At 38.7% G+C, this 26,406-nt stretch overlaps 1 protein-coding gene across 1 annotated transcript in view; it reads left to right on the top strand.

Moving 5' to 3' along the window:
• FAF1 (Fas associated factor 1) overlaps positions 1-26,406 on the top strand; it is a 145,520-nt gene that overhangs the window by 115,330 nt on the left and 3,784 nt on the right. The window contains exons 15-18 of the mRNA XM_058030494.1: positions 2,116-2,204; positions 11,502-11,582; positions 11,907-11,984; positions 14,883-15,098. Coding sequence (XP_057886477.1) covers positions 2,116-2,204; positions 11,502-11,582; positions 11,907-11,984; positions 14,883-15,098 — 464 coding nt within the window. The remainder of the gene's footprint in view (positions 1-2,115; positions 2,205-11,501; positions 11,583-11,906; positions 11,985-14,882; positions 15,099-26,406) is intronic.

The following is a 26,406-nucleotide window of genomic DNA, read 5'->3' as shown; positions in this document are numbered from 1 at the left end:
CTACTCATAAATGTATTAATTAGCATGGTGTTAGAGATTGGAGTTGACATGACTAGAGTAGAATTATAGTTTACATTCTTCTTTTATTTTTTCTAAGTGGAAACCTAATTTCCTGAATAAGGAGCTACACTTAGTTTTCCAAAGTAATATCCAGATACATTCCTGATTTCCAGAAGATCTTGGCTGTGCTTTCTTACATGGGCACTTCTTTCTGGTGTAACCATTCCTCTGATTTCACTGCCAGCAAGGTGGCTTAGATGTGGAGTGTTGCCCTCTGACTGCTGTTCTCAGTAACTCTTCAAATTAGAGCACATCAAAGAATGTCTGCCTCTCATTTCTTCTGCTTTCTCCACAAGTTTGCCTTCATGACACTGTGTCCTCATTTTTTTATTGCTTATATCTGGCAATCTTTATTGTAATCTCATTTTCCTGAGGAAATTCAGCCTCAGGAAATGCTGCCTTTTGCAGACAAGCATTAGTGTTTCTTTTTGCATCTGGGATTAATAATTTTCTTGAGGAATCTGCAGTGGACAAAATGGTTACTTTTTGCATGGATTTTGTCTCCTCAGTGCAAGGTACAGCACAACACTAATTCATGGTATGAATGTCTGTAATTTATAAAACATATTTCATAGGTTTCATAGGCTATTTCATGGAAATAGTCTTATAAATAGCTTGGTTTTCTGACTCTGCAGTACAGTTCAGAACCTTTGCCATCCCACTGAAGTCACTGGTGCTACTGACTTAAATTCCTTAACTCCTTTAGCAGCAATTCAAAGTCATCATACAATGCAGCTTAATCCAGATTATTTAATGGCATGAGTTAAATTTTAATGATTTGTGAGGTTTTCTGCAATCTTTTGCACTAAACTAAAACTATCACCTATTGTAGCCTTACTTAAATTCATCCTTTAACAAAAATCACACAATCTCTGCTTGTTATTTTCCCAGGAATGGGGACACTGGTATCTTTTAACAATACTGCCTCAATGAATGGTCGCCTCTGAAGTCCTGCATGTTGTAGCATGTGGGATAACATTTTCTGCTAAGGTAGCAAATGTTAGAAATGGGAACAATGGGGGCCTTTCAGGGCTGGGTGAGAAGGCATGTTGACAGAAGAGATACAACTATATAGAAACCTAAGACCCCATTGGTGTTTATTGAAATGCAGACTGTCTTAGTTTGCTTTTGATTTTTACTTTTTTCCTGGGGTTGGAAACTATGGGGACAGTCTTGTTTTCTTTAGTGGTGCTTGTTCTGCTGGGGTCCAACAGCTGCTTGGGCTGGCAGATGTTAAGACTTCATAGTTTGTGACCATTTCTCATGGTTTAAGATCTTTTAACTACTCTGACAAGTGGCTTTAATGGGTAGTCTAGTCTTCAGTTTAGGAAGAGAAACCAAAGAATGCATCTTGGTAGGAAATTAAAGTAATCTTTCAGTCTTAATGAAGACTGGAGGCACCCTGAAAGGAAAACATGGGGAGGTATCTGTTTTCCTATGTATGTGTTCTATTTCATGATACACACATGGATGACAGAATTTTCCACTTTGGTAGCTTTGCAAGCAAATAGACTGAAGAAAATGTAGTATTTGAAATTTTATTACTAGTTATATCCAAATAAAACATGGATCTATTTTGTCACATCTATTCAATTATTGTTTTGTGGGTTTTCCACTGTTTCAAACCAATCCACTTGGATGCTGCTGCCAATATCCTACCTTGTGTTGCCTGCCTAAGCAGTTGCTTTGGTCTCCCTGGGAATTCTAAAACTGTAAAATCAATTTCACATAAAGGAATTCCAGATCTACTGCTTTCCTTTAACATCAGTGACTAAAAGACAAAAGAGAGTTAATTTATGCAAGCATAAAAGCAATTGTTCAGATTTGCACCATCTGAAATTCTAACCTGTGATCAACCTTTGTAAAAATAATTTTGAGTTTTCAGTAAAAAGGTGAGCTGAAAGCATTCTACTGAGATATTTGCATTTTCTACTCTTGTCTTTATTTTTTTTTTTTCCTAGTCTGGCTATTTCTTATGGATTAATTCTAAAATGACTTCTTTTTTGTTTAATAACTTTAATGAAATGAAGTTCAGCTATCTTCCTTTGTTGCTAGGTAACACAACAGTGGATGAACTAATGATGAGGCTGATGGCTGCAATGGAGATCTTCAGTGCCCAGCAGCAGGAAGACATAAAGGATGAGGTGAGACTGAAAGTTGCTGCAGATACCTCCTGCCTCCACTAATCACTGGGGATGTAAATTACCAGATGTTTCTTTAGCCAGTGGAGTTGGGTGTGATGTGTTTTAATGTCTCTTCTATTGTCAGAAATTAAAAAGGTAAAATCTCCTTTGTGTATTTGGGTTTCTCAGAACAACTCCTCCTTTTTGGTCTTGTCATTTTCAGTTTCTTTCCTTTTTCTGAACATAGTCACCAGTGACTGGTTACATTACAGTGATATTATGGAGCTTAATATGCTCATAAAAGGAAAATTATCAGATTTTTTGCCACTGACCAGCTCCAAGTCATAGGTAGAAAACAAAAATAGATTAATATATCTTAAGTGGGATATGTCTATTTAAAAGGGAGCTGAAACCAACTTTAACCAGTATACCATTACTGAACCACCACTCAGAGTGATGCAGAATAATATAATATGCAGAATAAATGATTACAAGACTTCTCAAAACCAGTGTTTCAATTACACAGAAGCAGACAAAGTGAGTTATACAGCTGAAAGATCTTTATCTGTTACTCTGTAAATTAAGAGTGACATTTTTAGGTAATGAAGTTCTTAGGAATTTGTAATAATAGGTATGTTGCCATTCAAGATTATTCTTATCCTGTTGTATAGACATTGATTGACAATAATTCATGAAACACATTCTTCACATTTAAATCTTGTATCTCATTAGTACAAGATTTACTGACTGTAATATGAAGGCACATTATCTGCACAATATCTGTCATTCACTTTTTCTTCTTTATTTATGCTACCTGTAATTCATTGGTAAAGAAATTGACTTTAATTTTGTTAATACTGAACACAAATTTAAATATGAGGATTACAACAAAAATCCAAGGCACAATATAACAGAATTTTTATTGCATTTTAACAGGAGTGTCTTGAGTATGGATGGTTTTTTAATGCTTTAGTAAGAGGGTGAAATTTACATCACAGATAAGCTCCAAGAGAGGTTCAGAATTAAAAACTATAGAAGCTGATAAAAAGGAAGAAAACTGAAGGAAACAAAAGCATATAAAGTCAGAGAGATAAGAGCAAACACGGGATAGGAGAAGAAAGTAGAGTGATAGGATTGGAACAGGACACCAGCCCAGACCCAGAACCAGGAACTGGCTCCTGTCCTGGGCTGCTCTTTGTCCTTCCCTGGGTGGCCAGGAGCAGTGGCAGTGACAGTTCAGTCCCCACATGGGATTGTTGTCTCCTGGCTTCTTTCCCCACATGCCCTACCTATCTAGGGAGAATTTAAAATTGATTTTTATACATTTCTCCAATATCTACCTTTGTCCAAGTCTCCTATAGTCTTTTGTTTTTCTGTCACTGAAGGCACTGGTGACATTTCTTCCCAACAGGAGCTTTTTCTAACACACTTTGACATTCAGAAAACTGATGGAAAATTTCATAAACTTTGGGGGCAGCTTTCCAGACACTATGGGTTCTATACACAAATAGGATATTTACTTACACCTTGGCTCCACTCGTTACAAGCACACTGAAAAGGTGATCTCAGACACTTTGCCTTTCAAGCAGGAAGTTTTCAAAACAAAAAATAACCTTGCTTTATGAAATTACTATTCCAGAGAGGGAGTATTTGACAAGCAGTTTGTACTCAACAGAGGGCTTCAGCCTGAAAACAAAATATTGCCTTTTTGTGGTTAGCTACATAACATGTAGCTTTCTTGTAAGCCTTGTTCTTGACAACATCAAGTGTTCAAACATCAACACCTTTTCTTTATTAAGATCATACTGCAGTTGGTGCAATTTTTTCCCAAATATTACAATAGCAAACAGGATATAGAGTCCGGTTTCTGTTACTGTTTTCTTAATAGCAACAATAAGTCATCATAAAACCACAAGAAGATAAGCAGAAAATTCTTTTGTGCTTTAAAAAGAAGAGTCATCAGTGTAGCATTGCTGTAAACAGAAGTGTGTGTGTGAGAGAGAACCAGAACTGGAAACATTTGTAAAGGACAGCATGAAGTCAGTAATGAGTGAGTTTATGCAGCTGAAATTCTCAAGCGCATGAAAGCTTCCAGCACAGCCATTGCACAATCCTGTTTGGCACAGGGTGTTTTGCAGTGCCCTCTGATGGTTATTTGGGTGCAGGAGGACTGGTCCCACTCCAGCTGCTGGTCCAGGTGTTCAGCTGATGTTGGCTGTGGCTACAGGAGCTCCCTGTCACTGAGCATCTGCTGGGGGTGTAGGTGGGATGCTCAGAACAGCTTTACCAACTTACCTCACCTGAGTGAGCCACCTCATCAGCTGCTGGCAATAATAGTGTGCTAAGCTAGATCCTGTGCTTTTGTATCCAGGTATTGGTAAAATTTACCAGTTTAGCCTCATAAGTGTCAAGTGCTAAAATGCCATCACTTAACTAGCAGTCTGATTTAATTTTTAGATTTTGTGTTGTACTCTTACATAATCTCCAAAGAAATACTTTAAAAACATTGGGATGCACATGTGTACTCATAGTAACCCAACATGCCTGTCCTGGTGTGTAACTTCTGCAGCTGTTTTCTCTCCCAAGTTTCCTTCAAGGGAGATCAGCCTGCTGTCCCACTCTTGTCCCTGCCTCTCCAGGGTTCTGGGTCAGTCATGAGCTGTTGCTGTGCTGGCCAGATGACATTTTGGAAACCTCTGCCTCTTTTGGACCATGCTGTTGATGTGCCATTGTACATACACAGTCCCTACACTGTCTTTTTTTATAATTTTGCTCCTAAAATAGCTGTAGGAACAAGCCACAAACTGCAAAATTGGATTAGCAGAACACTGATGGGCTCCCAGGGCTCTTCTGATTAGGCCAATGGATAATTCAGTCGTAGGTTCAGTGGCCATCACCAGTGAAGCCTCTTGGCCAGGATAGAGCCCCACCTTTCCCAGTGCAGTCAGGTCTGGGGACTGAAGTCCAACCTCAAGCTGTGTATGCAGAATTATTCTGCAGCTGCACTAATGATTTCCTGCATCTGGTGGATGTATTTTCTTTTTGTAACCATGTTTACTCCCCTGGACACTTCTAAAGGAGTTGACACCCCAACTACTGTCCAGGCAGTGGGGTTTTGCAGAGGGAATAAATGTCATTAAGGAGTTTCTCCTGTTGGTAAGAGAGGATGTCTCAGAGCAGGGATAACCAGGCTCTGCCACTGTTAATCAAGGTGTGCACTGAGATTTTTCGGACACTGACTTTGAAAAGAGTGTGTAGTATCAGTTCCTCTTGGGTATCAGTTCCTCTTTAGTGTCAATGCCTGGTGCTGGACTTAGGAAAACAATAGTTGTAAAATATTCTACGCCCTGGAATGTCCATTTTTAAACACCCTGTGAGCTTGCTTGCTGTAGTTGGATAGTTAAATAATCATCTCAGTGTGGCGTGATGGGCCCGAATAGATCCGAGTTAGTTCCTTTGTGAGATTAATGTGAAGAGATCTGTGATTAAATCCTGGCATTACAGCACAACACACCTGTTCTGGGCTGATCCTCAACATTTTTTCTTCATTGCCTGAGGAGGAGGCTTCTCAAAGGATTACAGTAACACTTTTTGACAAGCTTATACAGGGCGGAGTTTCCATGTAATGACAGGGCTCATTTGATGATGCCTCAGTAATGCATTTTTTATTTTTGCTGTCAACATTTATTACTGTAAAAGAAATGACTGTTACACAGCTGGTCCAACTTGTCCACATTTAAGTAACAGTAGGTCTCTGGTCGTGTTTATTTTTGTCATTATGCAACACCGGCACTCCTGCTCTTGGATTAGACATCAAGGTGGAAATACCCACAGTTGCTTCAGAGACTTTCTTATTTTTATAAATACCAATTGAAACCTTTCATTCACTTTAAAATATGTCTGCCAGCACACTGCTCTGTAGTGTCAAAGAGAGACACTTAAGAATTTTCAAACTGGAAAAACTGCTGTAAACAGACTCTGACTGAAGATAAGCTGTAGAAAGCTGTAGGCCTGCAGAGTCACCATCCTTCCTCTCTGTCCTTGACTGACATCTCTTTCCTAGATACTTCTAGAGCTTGAGGAACACATAGATCCTTCCTCACTAATATCTGGATGGGGATTTAAAAAACACGTGAAGGAAAACCAAAACTCCAAAATGGCAGCATAAATTCTTTTTTCTCTTTTCCCTGCCACAGCACTTTGGGGCTTTAGTGGCCAGGTGATATTTTCATAGCTAGTGCTTCCATCAGCTCTGCAAGAGACCTCTGAAGCTTCTGCTAGGGACTGAAGCTCTGATGTAAATCAGTAGAAATCGGGCATCTGAATACCTTGGGTAATCTGTGTTCCATCTAACACTGTCGTGTATCATGGTGTATAGTATTTGCACAACAAGAGATTATGAGAATACACGAAATTCATTAAATTCCAAAGCACAAAAGCATTATGGTGATGACAGCCGTCTAGCAAAGATTGGGATTTAATCCCTCAGAAATCTAATTAGCACATTTACTAATTATTACTAGTTATAACTAATTAAACTACAGTAATCAAAATTTGTTTGATTAAATTTTCTGATTTTGTGTTTGTAATATGATAGCAGCCCATTGAGCATTCCCATGGCCACACACACCCCAGTGTGTGAATTTACAGCATGGTTAGAGCCTTGGCAAAGTGCAAGGCAATGGCAGAGGAAAGAGAAGAGAAGAGAAGAGAAGAGAAGAGAAGAGAAGAGAAGAGAAGAGAAGAGAAGAGAAGAGAAGAGAAGAGAAGAGAAGAGAAGAGAAGAGAAGAGAAGAGAAGAGAAGAGAAGAGAAGAGAAGAGAAGAGAAGAGAAGAGAAAAAGAAAAACTATCTTTAACCCCAGTGGATTTTAGGCTGTACATGTTGATGGCTCCAGTCAGTGAATATTCAGCTCAGCTGGGCAGATGTATCAGGACTGGCTGGCTCTTTTCTCACAGAAAGGCACTGCAGTACTCCTTGAAGATTTTGGGTTTGGTTTTCTTTTTGTCACTTGAATTAATTCCAAAACTGGAATCTGGAGCTGAGCTTTCAGCCTTCAGTGTGGACAGGCAGGATCCTGTGGTGGTTCTGTGCTGCTCTGCCCCTCACCCTGCCCCATCCTGCCTCCTCCTGTGGTTCTGCCACCACTAAAACTTCCATTTGCTTTGTCCTTGTCGTTCCCATACACCCAACACACTCTGTGTACACTTTTTCCTGCCATATATTCCCCATCATGTATGTTTAAGTTATACAATGTGCAAGTCTGTCATCTTAGTGAGTCAAATTAATGCCTTTCTTGCCCTGCTTTGTTTGGACAAAGGGGTGTTTCTCTTTAACGCTCCCATGAATAGCCTTAAGCATTTGCAGATTTTAATTTCAGGAGTGGTTCAGTGAAATGAACTGTCTTTCAGATGGGCATTCAGCATTTGTAAATATACTTTTTTCTTTCTTTCTTTCTTGTAATAGCCATTTACTCACTGGTGCTCTGAGAAATGTCTTCTGCTCCTGGTTTATCTTCTCAAGTTCTGTCTCGTCTGGTTTTACTTCACAGTAAAACTGTTCCCAAAGGGCAGTTGGGAATAATATAACACAGCCCCATGAGATAAATCAGGTGCAAAGCTGATTCCTGGGGTTAAATCATTAAATCCTACCTTCAGAAATGACAATAATAAATAGGGGAAAAAAGTCCAGGAGGGCCAATGCTGACTTCTCCAGCAAAATATCCCATTCAAAAAGCGGAATATTTTTAACTTGGAGAATCTGCTGTCAATTCAGTCAAGAACCCCTCTTTGTCCATCATCCTGCATCTTAAAATGCCTGTCACTAGGTATTTCAGGATTAACTCCAACAAATGGTTTAGGAAATAATTATATGAAAGAGTTATCCTAAATTTCCTCTTAATTTTATGTGTCAGTTTTTCTTGGTCTTGATGCACTGGATATTCCTCAGGAGAAGGTTTGCTCTGGTCAACTGTAGCTATCTCAAAAGTTTGATATTTTTGGGTTGACTGCATCTCTAAGAAGCAGAATAGCAAAGCAAAGTCATAGCTGAAGAATATATCCTGTGAATAAAAGCAATTTTTTTTCAGATTTCCAATCTCCCATTGAATGTATGTGCTCCCATTGTCTCATTGTCAAAACAGGAAAGCAGAAATCTGTGATTTCTCCCCTTTTTAGGTGCCAGGGAGTGTTGTCCCCTTGTCTCAACCCCCAAACCCTTGGGATGTGGATGGTTTGCATTCACAGCAGCCTTCAGTCACTGCTGAGGAATTCCCCTGCTTCTGATGAAGGCTTTTTGAGTGACCCAGGATAAGCCATGTCTGTTTATACTTTGATTTCTTGAATAAGGAAGGTCCCAGTTCTGCCTTCCTTGCACAAGCACTGTGGAGATGCATTTAGTGATGTTCCATCAATAATGACTGCAATTTATGTAGAGTCTAATAGGAAACTTGTCAGCTGCCTCAAATTTTATTAATGGATAACACTTTTGAATTTTTTTATATTAATTATTAGTGGTATGATTACTCTTGACATATTCTTTGTTAGTGCAGTTGAAGATGCTCTGCAAAATATTTTCTTCTGCTTTTCCTGTCTCTACTGTGAGTTTCTTTTGTTGCTTTCTGGTGAACTTGAAGCATCCTCATCCTTCTCTAGAGGAAGAGATGACTAAAATAAGAAACTGCATTACAAAAGGGAGAACTGCTTCGTGTAATGTTTAAAATTTGTCCAAGGTGTAACTCTGCACCAAACAATACCACAATTTAGCTGTAAAATCTCTGGAGGAGTCGGTTCCTGTTGATGTGAGCTGTATTAGCAAACAGAAGTGTTAGCACAGAAGCAGGTACAAAGAGGCATTGCATGGGATTACATCTGCTGCTTACCCAAAGAGCTCTGGATTCCAGGTGTGTTTTTAAGGTCTGTTTCAGTAAGAACAGTATTATTTCAATGAGGTGTAGGGCTCAGTGGCCCAGTCATTTACTTTTAGATGTGGCTCACATATTTCTTTGAGGACCAGGCAGTCATGCGTGGTAATTCTTCACATTCCTGACATCTTTTTCATAATCCACTTCTAGGATGATGATAACTGCAATGAATAGGGAAGAAAGCATTTTAACTTTTTTGTTAATGCGTTGAATTCATGTTTCAATTCTAATTGTAGAATCTATAACATTAGTATTTTTTATTTAATTTTTTTTTTATTAACTGCAGTAACTCTATCTTAGTTGTTAGCAATCCTTGATGGAGAAGAGCCTGTAGTTGCAATAGTTGTATCTAATCTTTCAAAGTTCTTTTGGGCATTACTGGACTTGTGTGGCCTTTGAAATTCAATGTGTGGACTTAGGTGTGATACATGGAGTCAAAAAACATTAAATTTGAATAAGTTATCTCTGAAATAATTCTAAATATTTTTAAGGGCTTGTCCTCTGGCAGATAACCTGAAGTCATCTTCCTCTGTTGAGCTGATTTGGAAAGGTTATTTTGGTTCTTACTATTCTAAGATAAATTTTCAGTATGCTTATGAAAAATCTCAGTATAAATAGCCCAAATATTTTTCTTTACTGTTGTGTTCCATCTGTGAGAAGAATTGGGAAACCCTCTGTGTATTCAACAAGCTTTCCTCATATTTGGAAAACATAAAATGGGGCTGTTTAATTATTTCAACTCCCCCTTATCTCAAAAATTGAATATTCTTGTAGGGTAGTTTTTGTTATCAGGTTCAAGTTCTGTGAGCAGAGTACCTAAAACTTATCAATGTCCAGAGCCAGCCAGGAAGGAGAAGGATTATTTGGTGGTTATTGTCCTTTTTTTTGCATTTTACAAGAATTACTTCTACTCATGTTTTGGTTCTGCTGACTAAAGTGATGGTTTCTAAATCTTGGAATGAAATTCAGGACACACTGATTGTACAATAACTTTGGGTCCTATTTCTGTAAGGAAGAAGAATTTAGTCTGGAAAGATTTTGCTACCTTCCAAGTGGAAATTGTATCATTTTCCCTGCAGTTTCTCCTTTCCTCCTGTGTTTGCATTCTACTTTAGAGATTTAACCAGTGAGATGTTAGAGTTTTTTTGAGGAATGTCTTGGCATGTTTGTATGTTGTGATAATTACAGTTATCATGAGCTCCTACCATTCAGAATTGAGTTTTTGCCAAACAGTGATGTTTTGAGGGGAAAATGGATCACTTAGCAAAATAATTCTTTTATGTGGAATAAATGTTGCAGCTGATAGGAAGATTATATAATTCTTCAAGAAGCAGTAGGTAGTAGACTTTAATTTCTGTAAAACACAGGACAGATTGCCCCCGTGCAGATGCTGTGTTACTGGAACTGCAGGGGAGACCCTGCTGAGCCCACCAGCAGTCTCACAGCTAAATCCCATTGATTTTTGTAGGGACCAGTGCAGCCTCTGCAGGGCTCTGGGGGGAATTATGAGATGTAAGACAAGTAAGCACAGGGGAGCAGCCACTGTCTCTGCTTCAGAGGCAGAGTATGAAGCTATTGATTGTACACTTTGCTTTATTTGACATCACCCCAGTGCAGTTATTCCAGCTTTTGGGGATATCCACTTTTTGATCCACCTCTGTGTGGATGATGCCTTGCTTTGTCATTTGTGTGGTTTTAGTAAACCTTTTTTTTTTTTGTGCTATGATTGTTGATAAGATACTTTTTGCTGGCATGGTAACCTCCTGTTCCTTCCTTGCCATCATCAGTCCATTTGAGATACTTCAGAGCAGGACCTGCTACTTTCCCATCTTTGTATAATATCCAGCACTGTGAATTGAGGCTTCTGGATGATGTTTGATAGTCATGACCCTGGATGGACCCTGCTGAGGGGTTTTTGACCCAGGAAGAACCTGGGATTGGGCATTCTCTGTCAGGAGCAGCCATTACCCACTGTCAGTCTGAGTAGAGAGCCAATGAAAATCCACTCTCAGCATCAAACCACACTTCTCTGTTACAAAACCATCCAAACTGTTGGGTGCAGGAGGGAAATCCTCCCAACTCCAGCCCATACCCCCCTGCAGTGACCCCACCATTGGAGGCTGCTCCTCCCCAGGTCTCAGTACAGAGCCTGGGTGCCTCATCCAGCCCTAAGACCAGGGCTAATTACTATTCCCTTACCTGGCAACTGAATCAAAGCTTCAGGTAGTCAGAATTTGTAAAGCCTCAGTCACCCTTGAGGCATCTCTGAATGTGTTTCTCCTAGCAATATTTGGGTGATGCTGAAGTCACTGGGATTAGAGTGCTGAGGAACATAAAGATATTTATCATGCTGGTCCACTATTTGATTTATTTTTTTCTTTTTTTTTTATCTTTAGGATGAACGTGAAGCCAGAGAAAACGTGAAGAGAGAGCAGGACGAGGCGTACCGCATCTCGCTGGAGGCTGACAGAGCCAAGGTGTGTGCAGGGACAGACACCCATGGGATGGGAACCCTCTGGAGTTTGGGGATGTTCTGTGCTGCAGGGGACTGCCTGCCTCCAGCTGTGCTCTGAGCATGAGACCCTAAAGTCCTCCGTGTTGTAAAGTGGCACCAGACAAAGCCACTAGGACTAGACTTGACTGCTAAACCTGTCCTGGCTCCATTTGGGAAAGGAATGGCAGGAAAATATTGCTTAATAAATATCCTATCTCTTATATTAATTTCTGTGGAAACACTGAGAAATTTCTTTGCATTTGTATTTATCATATATTTATGTGGGATTGCCCTTTGTGTTTGTTAGAGGGAAGCACAAGAGAGAGAAATGGCAGAGCAGTTCCGCTTGGAACAGATCCGGAAAGAGCAGGAGGAGGAACGTGAGGTGGGATGTTTTACCTTTTCTTTATGAATTCATGAAGCTTATGAGCACTGAAACTGTCATTCAACACACACTGCAGCTTCAATTCAAAACATACTTTTTCTGTCATCAATTTTCTTTACTGTTATTGATTTCTTACTATATATCTGTGAAACAAAAAAAGTGCAGCTAAATAATTTTCATCTACTGTTTAATGACTCTTCTGTTTTATCATCTGGGTCTCAAATACAGCCAGATATTAGATGGACCTGCTCACAGAAGATTTATGAAATGAGCTCCATAAATGCTAGAATCTTTGGGAGGCTCTAACCTGTTTTCTGCCGCCACTCCTTTTAAAAACATGGAGCCCTTTCATTTTTTCCAGGAAGTAGCACAAAGCCTACCTGCAGTTCTGATCAAACAAGTTACCAAATTTAATTTGGGAGACAATCCACTTGCTAAAAAAAACCCTAAGAAAATAAAGTCCAGAATCTTGAAATTTGTGGGACTTAAAAAATTTTCTGAACAGTCTTCTACTGAATCTTCCTTAGAATGAAAATTTGGTTTAAACAAGTACTTTATGTCTCTAGGCCTCTGTAAGAAAACAGAAAGCCTGTGCTGTGAAGAGTACTGTTCCTCAAACTGTTATTTTGTAGGTTCTCTCAATTTGGTGAATGCTGAGGGTCCCAGTGCCTCTCAGAGATGGCTCCTGCAGCCTCTTGCAGGGTCTAGTCTGGCTGTGAGGTGGCAATTCTGTGGGGATAACAGCAGCTGAACATGAATCCACTGTAGCAGGAACAGGCTCACAATCAGCTCACCCTCAGGCTCAAGCCAGAAATATGTTTTTCTTTTCTAAGTTATTTTGCATGCATAGGAACAATAATTATTTCTGCTTCATTATATCTGCTCCTGAGCCTTTTCTGATACCTTGGCCTTTTGGAAATGGTTTTCTTATGCAAAGGCTGCAACACTGGCCCGTGTTACCAAAATATACCTGGGCTTCCCTGTTTTCATACAGAGTGCAGTAATGAAAAGAATGGGATCTGTTTGCTTAGTAGAACAAAAGGGATTTTAACAATAATGTTTACTAACACTCCCCATTTTCAAGTATACAGATTACTTGGACTGAATTGTTTTGCAACAGTGTTTACTTACAGAAGTGGCTTTATGTTCAGTTTGTATTTTAAAATCTGACTATTGAGCTCTTCACATACTGAACACCTTTTTATCAACAAACTGAAATTGCTTGTTCAGGTCCAAGAGTTTTTAATGTGATCCATCATGTCATTGTTTTGTGACTTGGTTTGCTGGTACAGAATATCCATTGTAAATTGCCATTTTATGTTGAGTGGTTACTTTGGGGAACAGCACACTCTTTGCACAAAGGAAGGAGCTCTAATGAGCTACTGTTGTTTATTTTTCTATAATATAATTGATTGGGTTCAGTAAATAATGTAGCATCTGTTGTTATACTGTGTGGGGAAATGTCAAAACAGTGAGATAGTAAGCAGGTGGTTGAGAATGGAGAGGGAGAAAATTAAAATAGAATCTATTTAAAATATAATCTCATAGTAGATGAGCAAAAATGAACTGAAGTTCTATGTATAAATATTTATACTGAGATATAATTTGCTCAGAGGTGTGTGTGTAAGAAGTAGACTATTTAAAAGCCTTTGTAATCTTGCTTCTGCCCAGTCCTTTCCCTGCAATGTAATCACCCTCTATCAGTTTCTGTTACTAAATGACCTTGGGGAGGTTTTCAAAGGCACAAATAGCAACTGTGTATACTGAAAGTTCCTTGAAAAGGGTAAAATCCCTGCCTGACTGCCTCTTCAGTTTGAAAAATTGCCTTTTAGGCACATTTTGGGGCAGACAGTGTGTTTGTGCTGCTTCTTCCATTCATTTACCTTCTCTTTAAGTGCTACCTTAAGTGAGGTGATATTGTAACAGAGCTGCTTCTGAGTATGAGCAAATTTTTGACAGACGCTGATGCTGCCCATGAATACCAAAAATGCCTTTGAACATCAAGCCCACCTCATTCAGCAGTCTAATATTAGTCATTAATTTTATATTTTAAAAAAATATAATCAAGATATTGGTGATGTAGCAGCTCACAGAGACAGAGGAGAGAGAACACAGACCTGGGTCCTGCCCTTAAAGTCTTGACATCAGCAATGTTAGCAGGAAGAGAGTCATACACATATGACTGTCATGTAGTGTCATTGCAATTTGAGGGCTGATTTCATGCAGGTTGATGCAGAAAATGTGTTCCCCTGTACTTAGAACCATCTTCTTACAAATACTACGACTACCACCAACTTTAAATCTTCAAGCTCTCATTTCTCTTCTGCCAGTTTTCTTCTTTAATGATTCCTACTTCTGTATGCAGTCTGTGTATCTGCTGTACATTCGTGGCATTTTTAATTGCATCTTTCAACAGTGTTTCAGTTTATTTATAGTAAATTTCTTGCATATATTTCTTTTCACTCAGAATTGTCATTAAGGGTCCAGTCTACTGCAAATGGTCAATTACCATTGCAAGAGGAAGACAATTTGACAAGTGCTTTTAAAGAAATACTTTTGCTGCCTTTTAATTTCTACCCTTTAAGGAAGCAATTGGCCACTTGACAATTATTCTCTCATTCAATTTTTTTCCAAGGCTTTCTGCCAAATGATTAAATTACGTATCCCATCGTGCATTAACTGTAGACCTAATAATATGTGTTATAAAGAAGGATTTATTTTAATTAGTTGTCTGGTGGGCTGTTATTAAGGAGTGAATAAAAATTATTTTGTCATTGAGATATAAAGGCTCTGGAGCACCACGACACATCTTGAAGTTCTAGAAGAAATAAATAGAAAAGCTTTCTCCCTTTCTTCTCTTGCTGGCATTGGAAAAAATGGTTGTTTTTCCTTCCCCAGGCCATCAGACTGTCTCTGGAGCAGTCCTTGCCCCCCGAGCCCAAGGAGGAGAGCACTGAGTCTGTCAGCAAACTCCGCATCCGGACGCCCAGCGGAGAATTCTTTGAGCGGCGTTTCCTGGCCAGCAGCAAGCTGCAGGTTGTCTTTGATTTTGTAGCTTCCAAGGGATATCCTTGGGAGGAGTACAAGCTGCTGGGCACCTTTCCGAGGAGAGATGTGAGTAAATGCACCTTTCAGGAATAAATAGCTCTGCTTCTTGCTCCTGTGGGTTGGATGGGCTGGGGTGTTACAGCATAGAAGGTAAAAGGTGTGCCTGGGTATGTTCCAGTGCTGCCAAGCTCTAAGTCAGCTGCTGGCTGACCAGTGCTGTCAGATGTTACAGACAGAGCTGTGAAACCTGTCTCCAGTGACATTGTAAAAAATCCTACATTTCAGAAAAAGTTGTGGACCATATTCAGTGAAAACTTGAATATACTGAATCAGCTTTGCTGAAGTCCTGTTTTGAGGGAAGCTCCATCAACATTGCTGGTAGTTCACTGTTTAGGTTTGTTATGGGCTGGTACTTCTGATCTTTCTGGTTTTGTGTTTTGGATACAACTTGATGTTATGAATAAGGCTCAGCATCGGATAGTACCCAGTTATGCACTATTAAGTATATCCTAATGAATATTTGATTCACCTGTTACATAATACCAGTAGATAATTACATCTCCTACCTTGAAATTGTATGATGAACCTGCTGTGGCTGATTTTCAGAATCAATACTGCTCACTGCTTACAATAGCCAATTCTGTTGATAAATCAACAGATCATTTTTGTGCTTCCTCCTAAATTTCCTTCAAAATCCACTTCTGTGTTTTCTGCACAAATTAGCTTTTATTTATTATTTAGTCATTGCTACAGCAAAGATGAAAGTCAGTGGGTCCAACTGTGCAAGGGCTCTGGACAAAAGGTGCAGGGATGGGCATTGCAGAGGTGTCAGGACAGAGCCAGGCAGTGGTGGGTGGAGTTCAGCAGCTCTTTGGCCATACTGCCCATGCACTGCAGAGCAATGGGGCAGCTCTAGACCATCTGGGGTCTTGTTTGCTGGAGGCATCTCCAGGGGACTGGTTAGACCATTTCTCACCAAAGGAGTTCAGTAATTTGGATTGCTTTTCCATTTTGTTTCCCATCACTGCCCCTGGGGGAAGTTCACTAGGAATGAGGCTCTGATTGACATGTTTACAGTAGTTTGTAACAGATACCTCTTACTTTATCACCTTATTTGTATACTCCAAAGGAGAAGAAGCTCATCCTTAGTAAGCAGACAACCTTGTCGGTGGATGTGGTTTCTGACTCATTTTTGGCACAACTGTGGACAGGATTGCAGTGCTTGTAGCTCTTCTTCCACCTTGCCCTGTATTGGGAATCCTGAGCAGTCAGACTGAAAAGCAGCATTTAAGGAATCTCATTAATCACTAATTAACTTTACTCCTTAAGCATGCAGTATCATTTCCAGTGGAAGCAAAGACTGGAAGTCACCTGTGTTTCCAGGTTTACTGATAGATCAGTGTACTTGACAAAAGAAAAACAGTGTTTTGCAATCTAAACAATGGGGTTGTACATTTTAAACATTTTGCAAGTCATGCCTTCCCACCTGTAACTTATTTCTGATGTAATACATATTTAATATAAATACCCTACAGGTATATTACTCTTTTTACATTTGTTTTTTACTTTACTCTGGGTATTTCTGTACCTATTCACATCATCATCATTATGAATGTAAGTCATCTGTAAAAAACCTCAAAAATTTATCAGGTGAATCACATAAGAACAAGTACTAAAAAAAAGTAGAAAAGAAAAAAATGCCACTTAATTAAACAAGCTGGTATTGTCAGTATATCTGTGAAACTGGCTGGGAGAAAAGGCTGAGGCAAAGAAAGGAGAATTTAGTGGCAGGGTCTAGAGATGTTGGTCTGTTGTGTGGGAAGCAAAGACCCTGTCATCTTTTTCCTGTGATTCCAACCTAATAATGCCATGTATGAGGAGTCACATAAATGATTCATGCTGATTGACTCAGCCATGTATGAATCCCGTTGCCATTGTGACCACCAGAGCCACAACAGACAAAAAATATTCCCCAGGGCTTTGCTAACCACTGAGAACTGTAAATGACATCTGTCATCTTCCCCAGGTTTGGAGAGTTGGAAGCGTGCAACTCCATAAACAGATCTAAAAAAATAAAAATGGGGCATTGTTGAATGGCTTGGAAGAAGTACAGTCAAAGTATAGATTCATTGCTTTGGGCTTTGTGGTCTGTAGACACTTAAAAATACACTCTAAGTTATCAAGACCCTTCTGCTGTATGGTATATCACCAACATGCATGGAAATCTGTGCTACAAGCACTTGAAATGCTTGTGCTCCAGAAAACAGGAACATTTAAAATGTCTGTAATTAAACTATACCTAACGTTGTTGAAAAAATATGTTTGAAAGTATCAGAATTACTTTGCTGGAGTTTTGCTGCAATAAGATGAAAACATGTCTTCTAATGTTAGTTTCTGGGTGTTCTTCAATCCTAATCTGCTTTACAATAATATACACACCCTCAAAAGTGTTTCTGTTTTATCAAAACAAGGGGATTATCTTCAACCAAATCAACATTTTCTTGTGATAAACTTGTCAGAACATTTTTACCTGCTGTTCAAAGCCATCAGTTCTGATACAGTGTTGTTGAAGTACTTTTACATCTTTCATAAATAAAAATTCATTAGTTCTTAGTCCTATGTTCCAGTTGCTTACACAGATATCCTTAGCTAACTTAAAGTTGGTATCATAACCCTACTGTAAATACAAACTTCTACACATGAGTAAATACCCAGATTAACCTTTTCCAGACACTACTTGAAGATTTTAAAGCAGCAGTGACATTCCAAAGCAGTTAAGCACATGCAGTGACTTGTTATTGGGTCTTTGTCACTGACTGTGTTGTTCTTTCTACCCTTGCTGAAATTAGATATTAACCAGCTCCTCTCTCGGTGCCTCAGCACCACATCTTGTACCACCAGTGTGTGTCACAAATGTGAGCTTGGGGCAGCTGGGAGCTCGTGCCTCAGACTCTGGAAATGTTGGCAAGCACATCTTTGGGAGTGAAAAGCTGTATTGTGTTTCTTGGCAAAGAAATTTCAATGCAAAGAATGTATTTCTTGTATTCTTAAATACACCTGCAAAGGCTCCGTGGGAACAAGTGTGTGTGCTGTTAAATGTGTGTGCTGATTTCAGAGTTACAGTTCCCTGTCTTCCAGAAATTGCATTTAACTTCAACAAAAAGAGCTTATTCTATGTATATTAGTGTGCTGAAACTTCTAGTTCAGTATTTAGGTCCCTTTGTCTTAAAAGCCTTCCCACACTCTGACTTTGGTTCAGTATTTAGGTCTCTTTCTCTTAACAGCCTTCCCAAACTCTGACTTATTGCAGCAAAACTCCAGCAGAGTAATTCTGACACTTTCAAACATATTTTTTCCAAAATGTCGTGTACAGTTTAAATCCAAACTCTGACTTTAGTAGTCCTCTTGACCTCCCAGCTGCAGGAACCTCCTTCTCCCAGTGCCTTGGAGACCTCCAGATACTCAGTTCATCCCTTATTTTGGTGCTAGTGATGTGCACAAGCCTTCCTGAAACTGTTAACATCTTACAGGGTGGGCATTTTAACCCACTTAGGCAGAAGCTGAAGTGGACCAGGTTAATATGTTTGTGAATGTTCTATGATGTCTCTCAGAAAGGGAGGGCCAGACATGAATTTATTAATTTCTCATGAAAAAAAAACAAAATTTCAAGCTATAATTTCTGCTACTTATTTCTCCTTGAGGTGGAGCATTAGTTATGTATTTGAGAGTATGCCTTCTGCAGACATGGTATTAGAGACTTAAGCTCTTTATTTACTGTATCTGGAAGCCTTGGTAAGCCAAGACTTGTACAGTATTTCACATTTTACTTTGCTGAGCCACAGCTTAGGATCAGGTGGCAGTTAAGTCACTTAAGGTTATTTAAATGCATCTAAAATGTTGCTTAATAATTCAGAACCAGTTTGCTCTGTTTAGAGTATTAAGATTTTTTAAATCCTTTTAATTAACCAATTTCAACAGCAGTTTAAATAAACAGAAACAAAAAAATCTCCCTTGAAAGTGCATAAGATAAATTTAACTCAAATTGCATGTCAATTTAAATCAGATATGATCAGGATTTCAGTAAATTTAGGGCCAGGCAATTCACAGTTTGAGGAGTATTTGGGAATAGAATAATGGTAAAATATTCCTCCAAACCTAAATGTGATTTTTCATTCCTGTGCTTTGGCAAGATTAATCCTCTTTGATGCTCGCAGTGGTGAAAATAATGCCACAGGATAGTAAGTTTAGCTGCAGCACTTGCTGTGGAGTCCTCTGAGCAGGGAATTGTCCTTTGATGTTCTCACAAAGGTGATGTTGGAGCATGGTCCTTATATTGTTAAGCCAGGCAGTTTGACAATTTTGTGTATGAGTTCTGGCAGCTGTTCTTTGTAAGGATTGTTCTGAATTTCACCCTGTGCAAACTACTGCCTTCAAATAACTTGCTTTTAAACTCATTAGGGAGTGTTTAAACTTTCTAAATAAATACTTAATGAAAGAGTTTAATGTCCAGGACCATATTTGACTTTTAACATTCTTCCCCCTAGTCATGATCTTGATAGAAAAATGGAAGAAAGAGATAAAGGATGTTATTGAGATAAAGGATTTGTGCAGTGTCACAGCTACACCCTATAGTATTTTTAGTAATTTCATGTAATCAGGAAAGTAGCTTGAATATCTGTTTTATAGCAGAAGAGGATTTCAGATGAATTAATTTGTTTTTTCTGATAGATTCAAAAAATTTTGAGAATTCCATGTGATGCCTGTAATTTTTCCAGTTGTTTCAGTTACTGATATTTATCTTTCCTGCTACACCAAGTAGTAGTCATCTCTTTTAATTCAAATAATTTAAATTTTTCTGGCCAGTGATGTCATGTGCTTACTCTGATCTAGTTTGCCCAAGGCCACAACCACCTACAAAGGTAGATGTCCTTCCTCCTATAATTTACAGCTCTCCTTAAGTCAATACTACCTGCCCTTGTCTTTCCTCTCCTTTCAAGATCTGTTGTTATTTTATTTATCCAAGCAGTTAGGTTTGGTTTAGTTAAGACACTGAGAAGTTGCCTAAGCAAATTGGCCATTCCAGACTGGCATATTCCCATGCCTCTTTTGAAGCCTGGTTTCTGACTGTTCTTCCTGATGACTTGTAACAGTGGAGGGATTGAAAGATTAACCAAGAGTGTGAGAGGAAAGGACACTGAAGCATTTGTAGCTCTCAGATTTTCCTGCTTTTACCAAGTTTTTTGCTCACAAAGAACAGTATCACAGTCTTTTGGTCAGCACCTAAAAAAGGGAGTAGGTAACACTCTTACTCTGGTGAATTCAGTCACAGCACCTGAGAGAACATTGAGTATATTTTGCTTCTTGAAGCATGATGTTTACTTTTGTGGAAATATAATTTCCATATAGGTAGTTTAAAAATCTGTAAATATTGCAGAAAGATTTTTCACCATGTTTTCTTCCAAGAAAGACAGACTTGATGTGTTTTTTTCAGACCCAGTGTCTTTACATTAGTAACTGATCCAAAGTGAAGGATTAAAGCCCTTCTTGTATCAAGTCGCTGAAGGGAGATCTCATCTCACAGATGTAAGAAAAGAAGCAGAATTGCATTCTGTAGATCAATATAGTTTCTGATCTCTCACAGCAGCTCTATTTGAGTACAGGAACTGTTTAACCAGTTTCAGGAAATAGGTGTGCATTTCAGATGAGCTCTTTTACTCAGGGCTCACTGGAGTCAGCCAGTGCTGAATGCTCTCGGTGAATCATCCTCATTAGTTAGCCCAGTGACTAATGCCAACCATGGCATTCATGTATTCCACCCAAGAGCCCTTCAGTGCACATCCCTCACACCCAAAGTGCTCTTTTATTCAGCACTGCCCCATTTTACAAAACATTTATTGCAGGGGAGGCACATTATTGTTCCCAGGACGATGCCTTAGTTAAGCTGTAGAGCTTTGCATTTGCATATAACCTTATCCAGAATAAACTGGGCTAAGATATTTTGTACTTTTTCTCCAGAATTCATGTTTAATATCCATTTTGTGGACTTTTTGGACCCATGTAGGAATAAAATGAAATTATAAAATACCAATAGAGAGCCTTTGTACTGGTATGATACTAAGACTGCTGTGTCTGGTTACCAGAAAATTTAATGATCTCCTGCTGTTTTGGTAATTGCATAAGTAATGCATCAGGCTAAATCACCGAAGCACTCCTAGGCACTCTCTTTATTCCATTTGCCTATCTACCAATCACAATGTTATACTGTAGATATCATTGTGATATCTGAACATCTTAATCCTTTGAACTGGTGATAAAAATCCTTTTGGATTGTTCTTTCATGCAATTATAATTAAGTGCACATGAATCCAATCCTGGGTCATTCTTCTGTGAGTGGCTGTGTTCCCATCCATTCCCCTCTGGGATGTATGCAAAGCAAAGTTCTTACAGTTCATTTGGAGCACTAAATGTATTTATATGTTTTCCAACTTCCAGAGGATGTGGCTGTTTGCTTCCTTTCAGCTCTTCATTGATCTCCAGAGTGAAAGCTGTAGTATTTCTGGGGATGTCATCATCTCATTTCTGTGTAGCTAGTGCATTTCAGAATTATTAAATACATGAATAATTGTTAATTCACTATAAACGCACAGGCAGCAGTGCCCACAAGTAATGGACTGTTTTGCTCTCTGGCACATCAGAAAAGATGCTTAATATACAAATGCTCTCATCTGTAAATGCCAATACTTAAACTTTCTCTACTCAACAATAAAAATGAAGGTAAACAACATGAGGGAAAAGGTAGTGGATCTCCTCTTCCTGCAGGTGCTTTGTCAGGAAAAGACAAGGTCCAGGGTTTTCTGTCAGCTTCTCTTTTTCTGAGAAACTGCACAGAGAATTCCTAAAGAAATCAAAGATTTCAAACCAGAAGAAAGGAAGGGAAGAAAGCAGAAAATCTGAGGAGAGCTTTACAACACCTCCCTCTTCCTCAAAGCCTGAATTCCTCCAGCCTTGGAGTTGTGGCCACTGTGGGACCATTACTGTCAGGTCAGGACCTTCATGTGACTCCTGACTGACTCCAGCTCCATCTTTTGGCTCTCAAGGCAGCTTGTGTAATACTTCAGCACCATTAGCACCACAACAATAAAAGTCACATTATTCAGAGAGGCTTTTCTTAATTGAAATACTTTTGTGTTTGCACTTCTGCCAAAATGAAAGAGCGGCTCGGTTGTCGTTGAAAATGAGCTCTTTGAAGGGCTAGAGGGAGATGCAGCCTTCTTATAGTGATTTTTTAAAGTGAGATTAGTTCTTGAAAAGAACTGTAAAACAAATGTTCAGTGATGTTGGTAACTGGATATATTTTGGCCATATTTTGGGCAAGTACTGATCACTAAACAAAATTTCTGGTCCTTGGCTTAAAAGAGGCATAGAACTGCCTCAGGGGTATACAGCCCTTCCCAAGGCCTTTTGTTGGAAAGTAGATAAACTACAGTTATGTACTATTTTCATTACTCACTGTTAAAAAGGATTAAGGTAAAAATCTAGTATTTTTAAAAACATCATTAATATTTGGGCTTTATTTAGTTTTGACAAAAAAAAGCGATTCATTTTTGTAGCGTTGCTTAAAACCCCTTTGTTTTTAAGCTTTTACTTTTTAAGGTGGTTTTTTTTTTTGTTTTTTGTTTTGTTTTGGTTTGTTTGTTTGGTTTGTTTTGCAAATATGAGGTATTTATTCCAGCTGAAAAATTGGATTTTCATTTAGAACTTTTAAAAAGCAGCAGATAGTCCAGGTGCCACTATACAAATATAGCAGCAGCAAGTTTGGTCTTATCCTTGTTGTTTGTAACACCCTGTCATTATGTGTAGTGTTTTAGAAAACAGGGGAGAAGACAGTTGCTGTCTTAATTTACTGTCAAGTAGTGCAAGAGAGGCTAATCAGCCTTCACTGATTAAAATCTATGTAGCAATTTTTTTTTTAAATATAAATTATGTTAAGGCAATGAAAACTTAGACTCTGTGTCAAGGTTGCATCTCGGAGCACTGCATGGCTTTCCAAGGGAAAAATGGGAACCATGCTCCAAGGAGAGGATACAGCATCACAATTTTCTGGTTTATCAAAAGCTTCTGCTTTGCTTAGTAAATGTGTTTTTAAATATGCTTAATCTAAAATACGTTTTGGGAAAACCTCTTGAGAAAAATAAGAGTCGGTGTGATGTATTGGATTAAAGCTTTGTATTTGGGTCGAGGCTACAAGTCTTTTACTATGACATATTTTTCCTTGTTTGTGACGGCTTTCTTCAATTCAGATGTAAATTATCTCCAAGTTTATTCAACTAAGCCCAATCTAATTGCATATATTTCTATAAAGTAACTCTACTTTTGTTTGTTGCTCAAGTTGAGCGTATTATCTGTGTAACCCAGAGATATTTCAATAGGTAGAAAGGATTCACTGTATTTGTTTGTGTGTCACTCTGAAAATATAGTTTTTTAAACAGATCTGGTACTTTACCAGGTGTGCCTTTAAGTGATTTCTATTGCATTTATACTTTAGGAGGATTAGAAAAGAGAGTAAAAGAACTCTTTGTCCGTTAGATTCATTAAATGTATTCATGCGTGTGTAAGTGGTATAGAGGCTGTGCTGCTCGGGAATCAGATCCTTGTCCTAGGGTGGAGAGAAAGGTGAAGGGTGTGATATTTACTGCTTGTGTAAGTGTCATAATAATTGTGTATTTGATTCTTTATTTTTAAATTACCTTCCTGGGCATTAAGCCATTTTTTTTGTGTTTATCTTTTCCCCGCAGAGTTAAGGGAGGGTGAGGAGCCACACCTTGTAAGTGGTAAAAGTACAGCTGCTCAGGATGTGAGTGTGTAATAGAACAGATAGGTCAGCAAAGGTGAAGACAGAAATAACTCACATGTTATTCTAGAAGGAAAAAGACTTTGCTATGAAAATGTATTAAAATGCTGTTTAAACTAGCATTAGTTTTCATTTTTGGTTTATCTAAAAACCCAATTAATTTACTCAGAATGAAGTAAATGAAGTGTAAGCAGCTACTACATTCTTATAGGAGGAGTATAAGAGTTAACATCACTACCTTGTGCCCTGCAGAGTCATAAATAATTTGAACTTCTGAGTGGCACAGAAGTACTTCAGCTTGCTAGTGCTTACTTGGAATAATCACCACAGAATTCACTTAAACAAATACTTAGATGATAACCTCCCTGGCACCAAACCAACATTGGTTGTGTAACAAGGCTCTTTAAAAGATGGAGCCATAGCTCCAGTGCACCAAAACCTAAGGTCCCATAAAACCGAATCCATAGTTGGAATAAAACTGAATCCATAGTTTTGTTTATCAGCTTGGACCTATTTCAGTGAAAGCAGCTCAATGGCAAGATCTAATGTGGCAGAAATGAAGTCCTGTGGCACCTCTGGTCATGTTGCTGGAGGGAATATTTGCTGAAGGGAGGGGAGTGTTCAGGTTTGCACAGAAAGCCATTTGCCTAAAGATAAAATCTCCTGGGGCGCTCTCTGTGTTGAGGGCTTTGGGGCAGCCCTGAATGCACCTGCATGGAATTGTACAGGGTTCTGTGAGCTCGAATGTCAGTAATTTTGCTGTCACTTGTGTTACACGCTCTGCTTCTGGACACTGAGTCCGTCCTCTGCCACCCTCCTCACCAGACAAACTTGGAACGCTTTACAGTCTCTTTTCAACGGGTTTTAGTTCATGTTCCATTATAATATTAAGTATTAGGCATTAGCAAACCCACAAAAGATTTGGAAAATACATTCAGCTGGTTTCACAGTGTGATGCATGAGGTGACTCCTAGAGTGTGTGCTTATGCCTGGTAGAAAGTCAGTTCTTGTAGGACTTGAAGATACAGATTAAAATGTACCTTTAGCATTTGTTAATGCTTTAACTAATGCTGAAGGTGAATTTTGAACCTTAATCAAGGAAGTATTAATTCTGCCACAAAGGTTGAACAGATGAAATCAGACTCAATATCTAAGCATACTTCAATGGTTTTCTGGGTAATTTCTAACAACATAGAATAAATCTTCAACTAATAAAGGTGCAGAGCTTTGGGACAGTGTAACTTATATCATGTGCAGGGCTGTTTTGGAAAGAGCATCATGCAATGGCATCAGAGCCAAAGGGTGTCAGCTCTGTGGGCTCCAGAATTTATACTAATGGTAATGAAACAGGGCACACAGATACACATTTAAAGGCATTCTATACTTTCCATTTTTAAATAATGCACACAAATTTAAGTGAATGAGATTCAGTAGAACACTACCCTGAACACATATTTGCAGGCTGCAGGTCTTTCTTTTGATCTCTGTTATAGATCATTCTTTGGTTTCTAATTCTGCTTTAAAATACTCTAAGTTAGAATGCATCTTAGGTCTTATACTTCATATATTTACAAGAGAAGCCATTTCTTTTGCTAGGAGGTGTGTTCACTAATAAGGCTTCTATCCTTCGTAGTAAACAACATATTTACAAGCCACAAATAACAAAGTAGAAGCTGCAGAAGGGTTGTGGTGTGATAATTAAGTACAATGGCGACCCATATGAACAGAAAATGCCAAGGAGCTAAAACAAAGCAACAACAGCTTTGTTTGTTGACAGATGTAGGAGCCATATTGTTAGTTAATTGGGTAATGGTGTAAACATTTGCAAACTCTGCTGTCCCTCAGTGAATTAAGCAGCACACTGAAATTATGGTGAAAAGCTGCACAGTCCTTGTGCTGCAGGTACTCCAGAAGGCTCCCAGGACCCTTCTCACTGAGGAAGGAACATCCTGTGTTGTTGTTATTTAAGACACTTGAAGTTTGCAAACCTTAGCCTAGGACATGTATCTTGAATTATGCTCAAGTGAATAACACAAAGTGAATAACACATTTCCATCTGGTCACAGCCTGGAAGGTTGTGTTCAGTGCCCAGGCATACTCTGGAAATTTTTTTTCCAAGTGCAAAAGAGACGTTTTATGACTTTCTTGCCTTTTATTGCAAAATAAAAAAAGCAAATTAAAAACCCCAACAAAATGGTTGCAGGATTTGAAAATAGAGATGTCTGAATTAATACAGGCTTGTACTGAAAAGAGGGAAAATTGCTTCTCTCAGGTGCCCAGTGCCTCAGAAGCTGTGAATTGCACAGACCCCTCTTTACCTCACTCCCTGCTCAGTAACAGACTGTAGCAGAATACCAAAACATTAAAAAATGCTACAAGATACTTAATTAGCATACTTCTGTAATCACAAACTTAAATGCACTACTTTGGCTGTTTTTTACATAACAGGTTTGCTTTCGTAGATAATAACCTTTCAATAATTCAAGCAGCATCTGTGCAGGAATGCATAATTGGACTGTAGAT

Source organism: Melospiza georgiana, chromosome 9, assembly GCF_028018845.1.
Source record: "Melospiza georgiana isolate bMelGeo1 chromosome 9, bMelGeo1.pri, whole genome shotgun sequence".
Lineage (NCBI taxonomy): Eukaryota > Metazoa > Chordata > Aves > Passeriformes > Passerellidae > Melospiza > Melospiza georgiana.
Note: the sequence above shows the minus strand (reverse complement) of the source record. Positions and strands in the feature narration are given on the sequence as shown.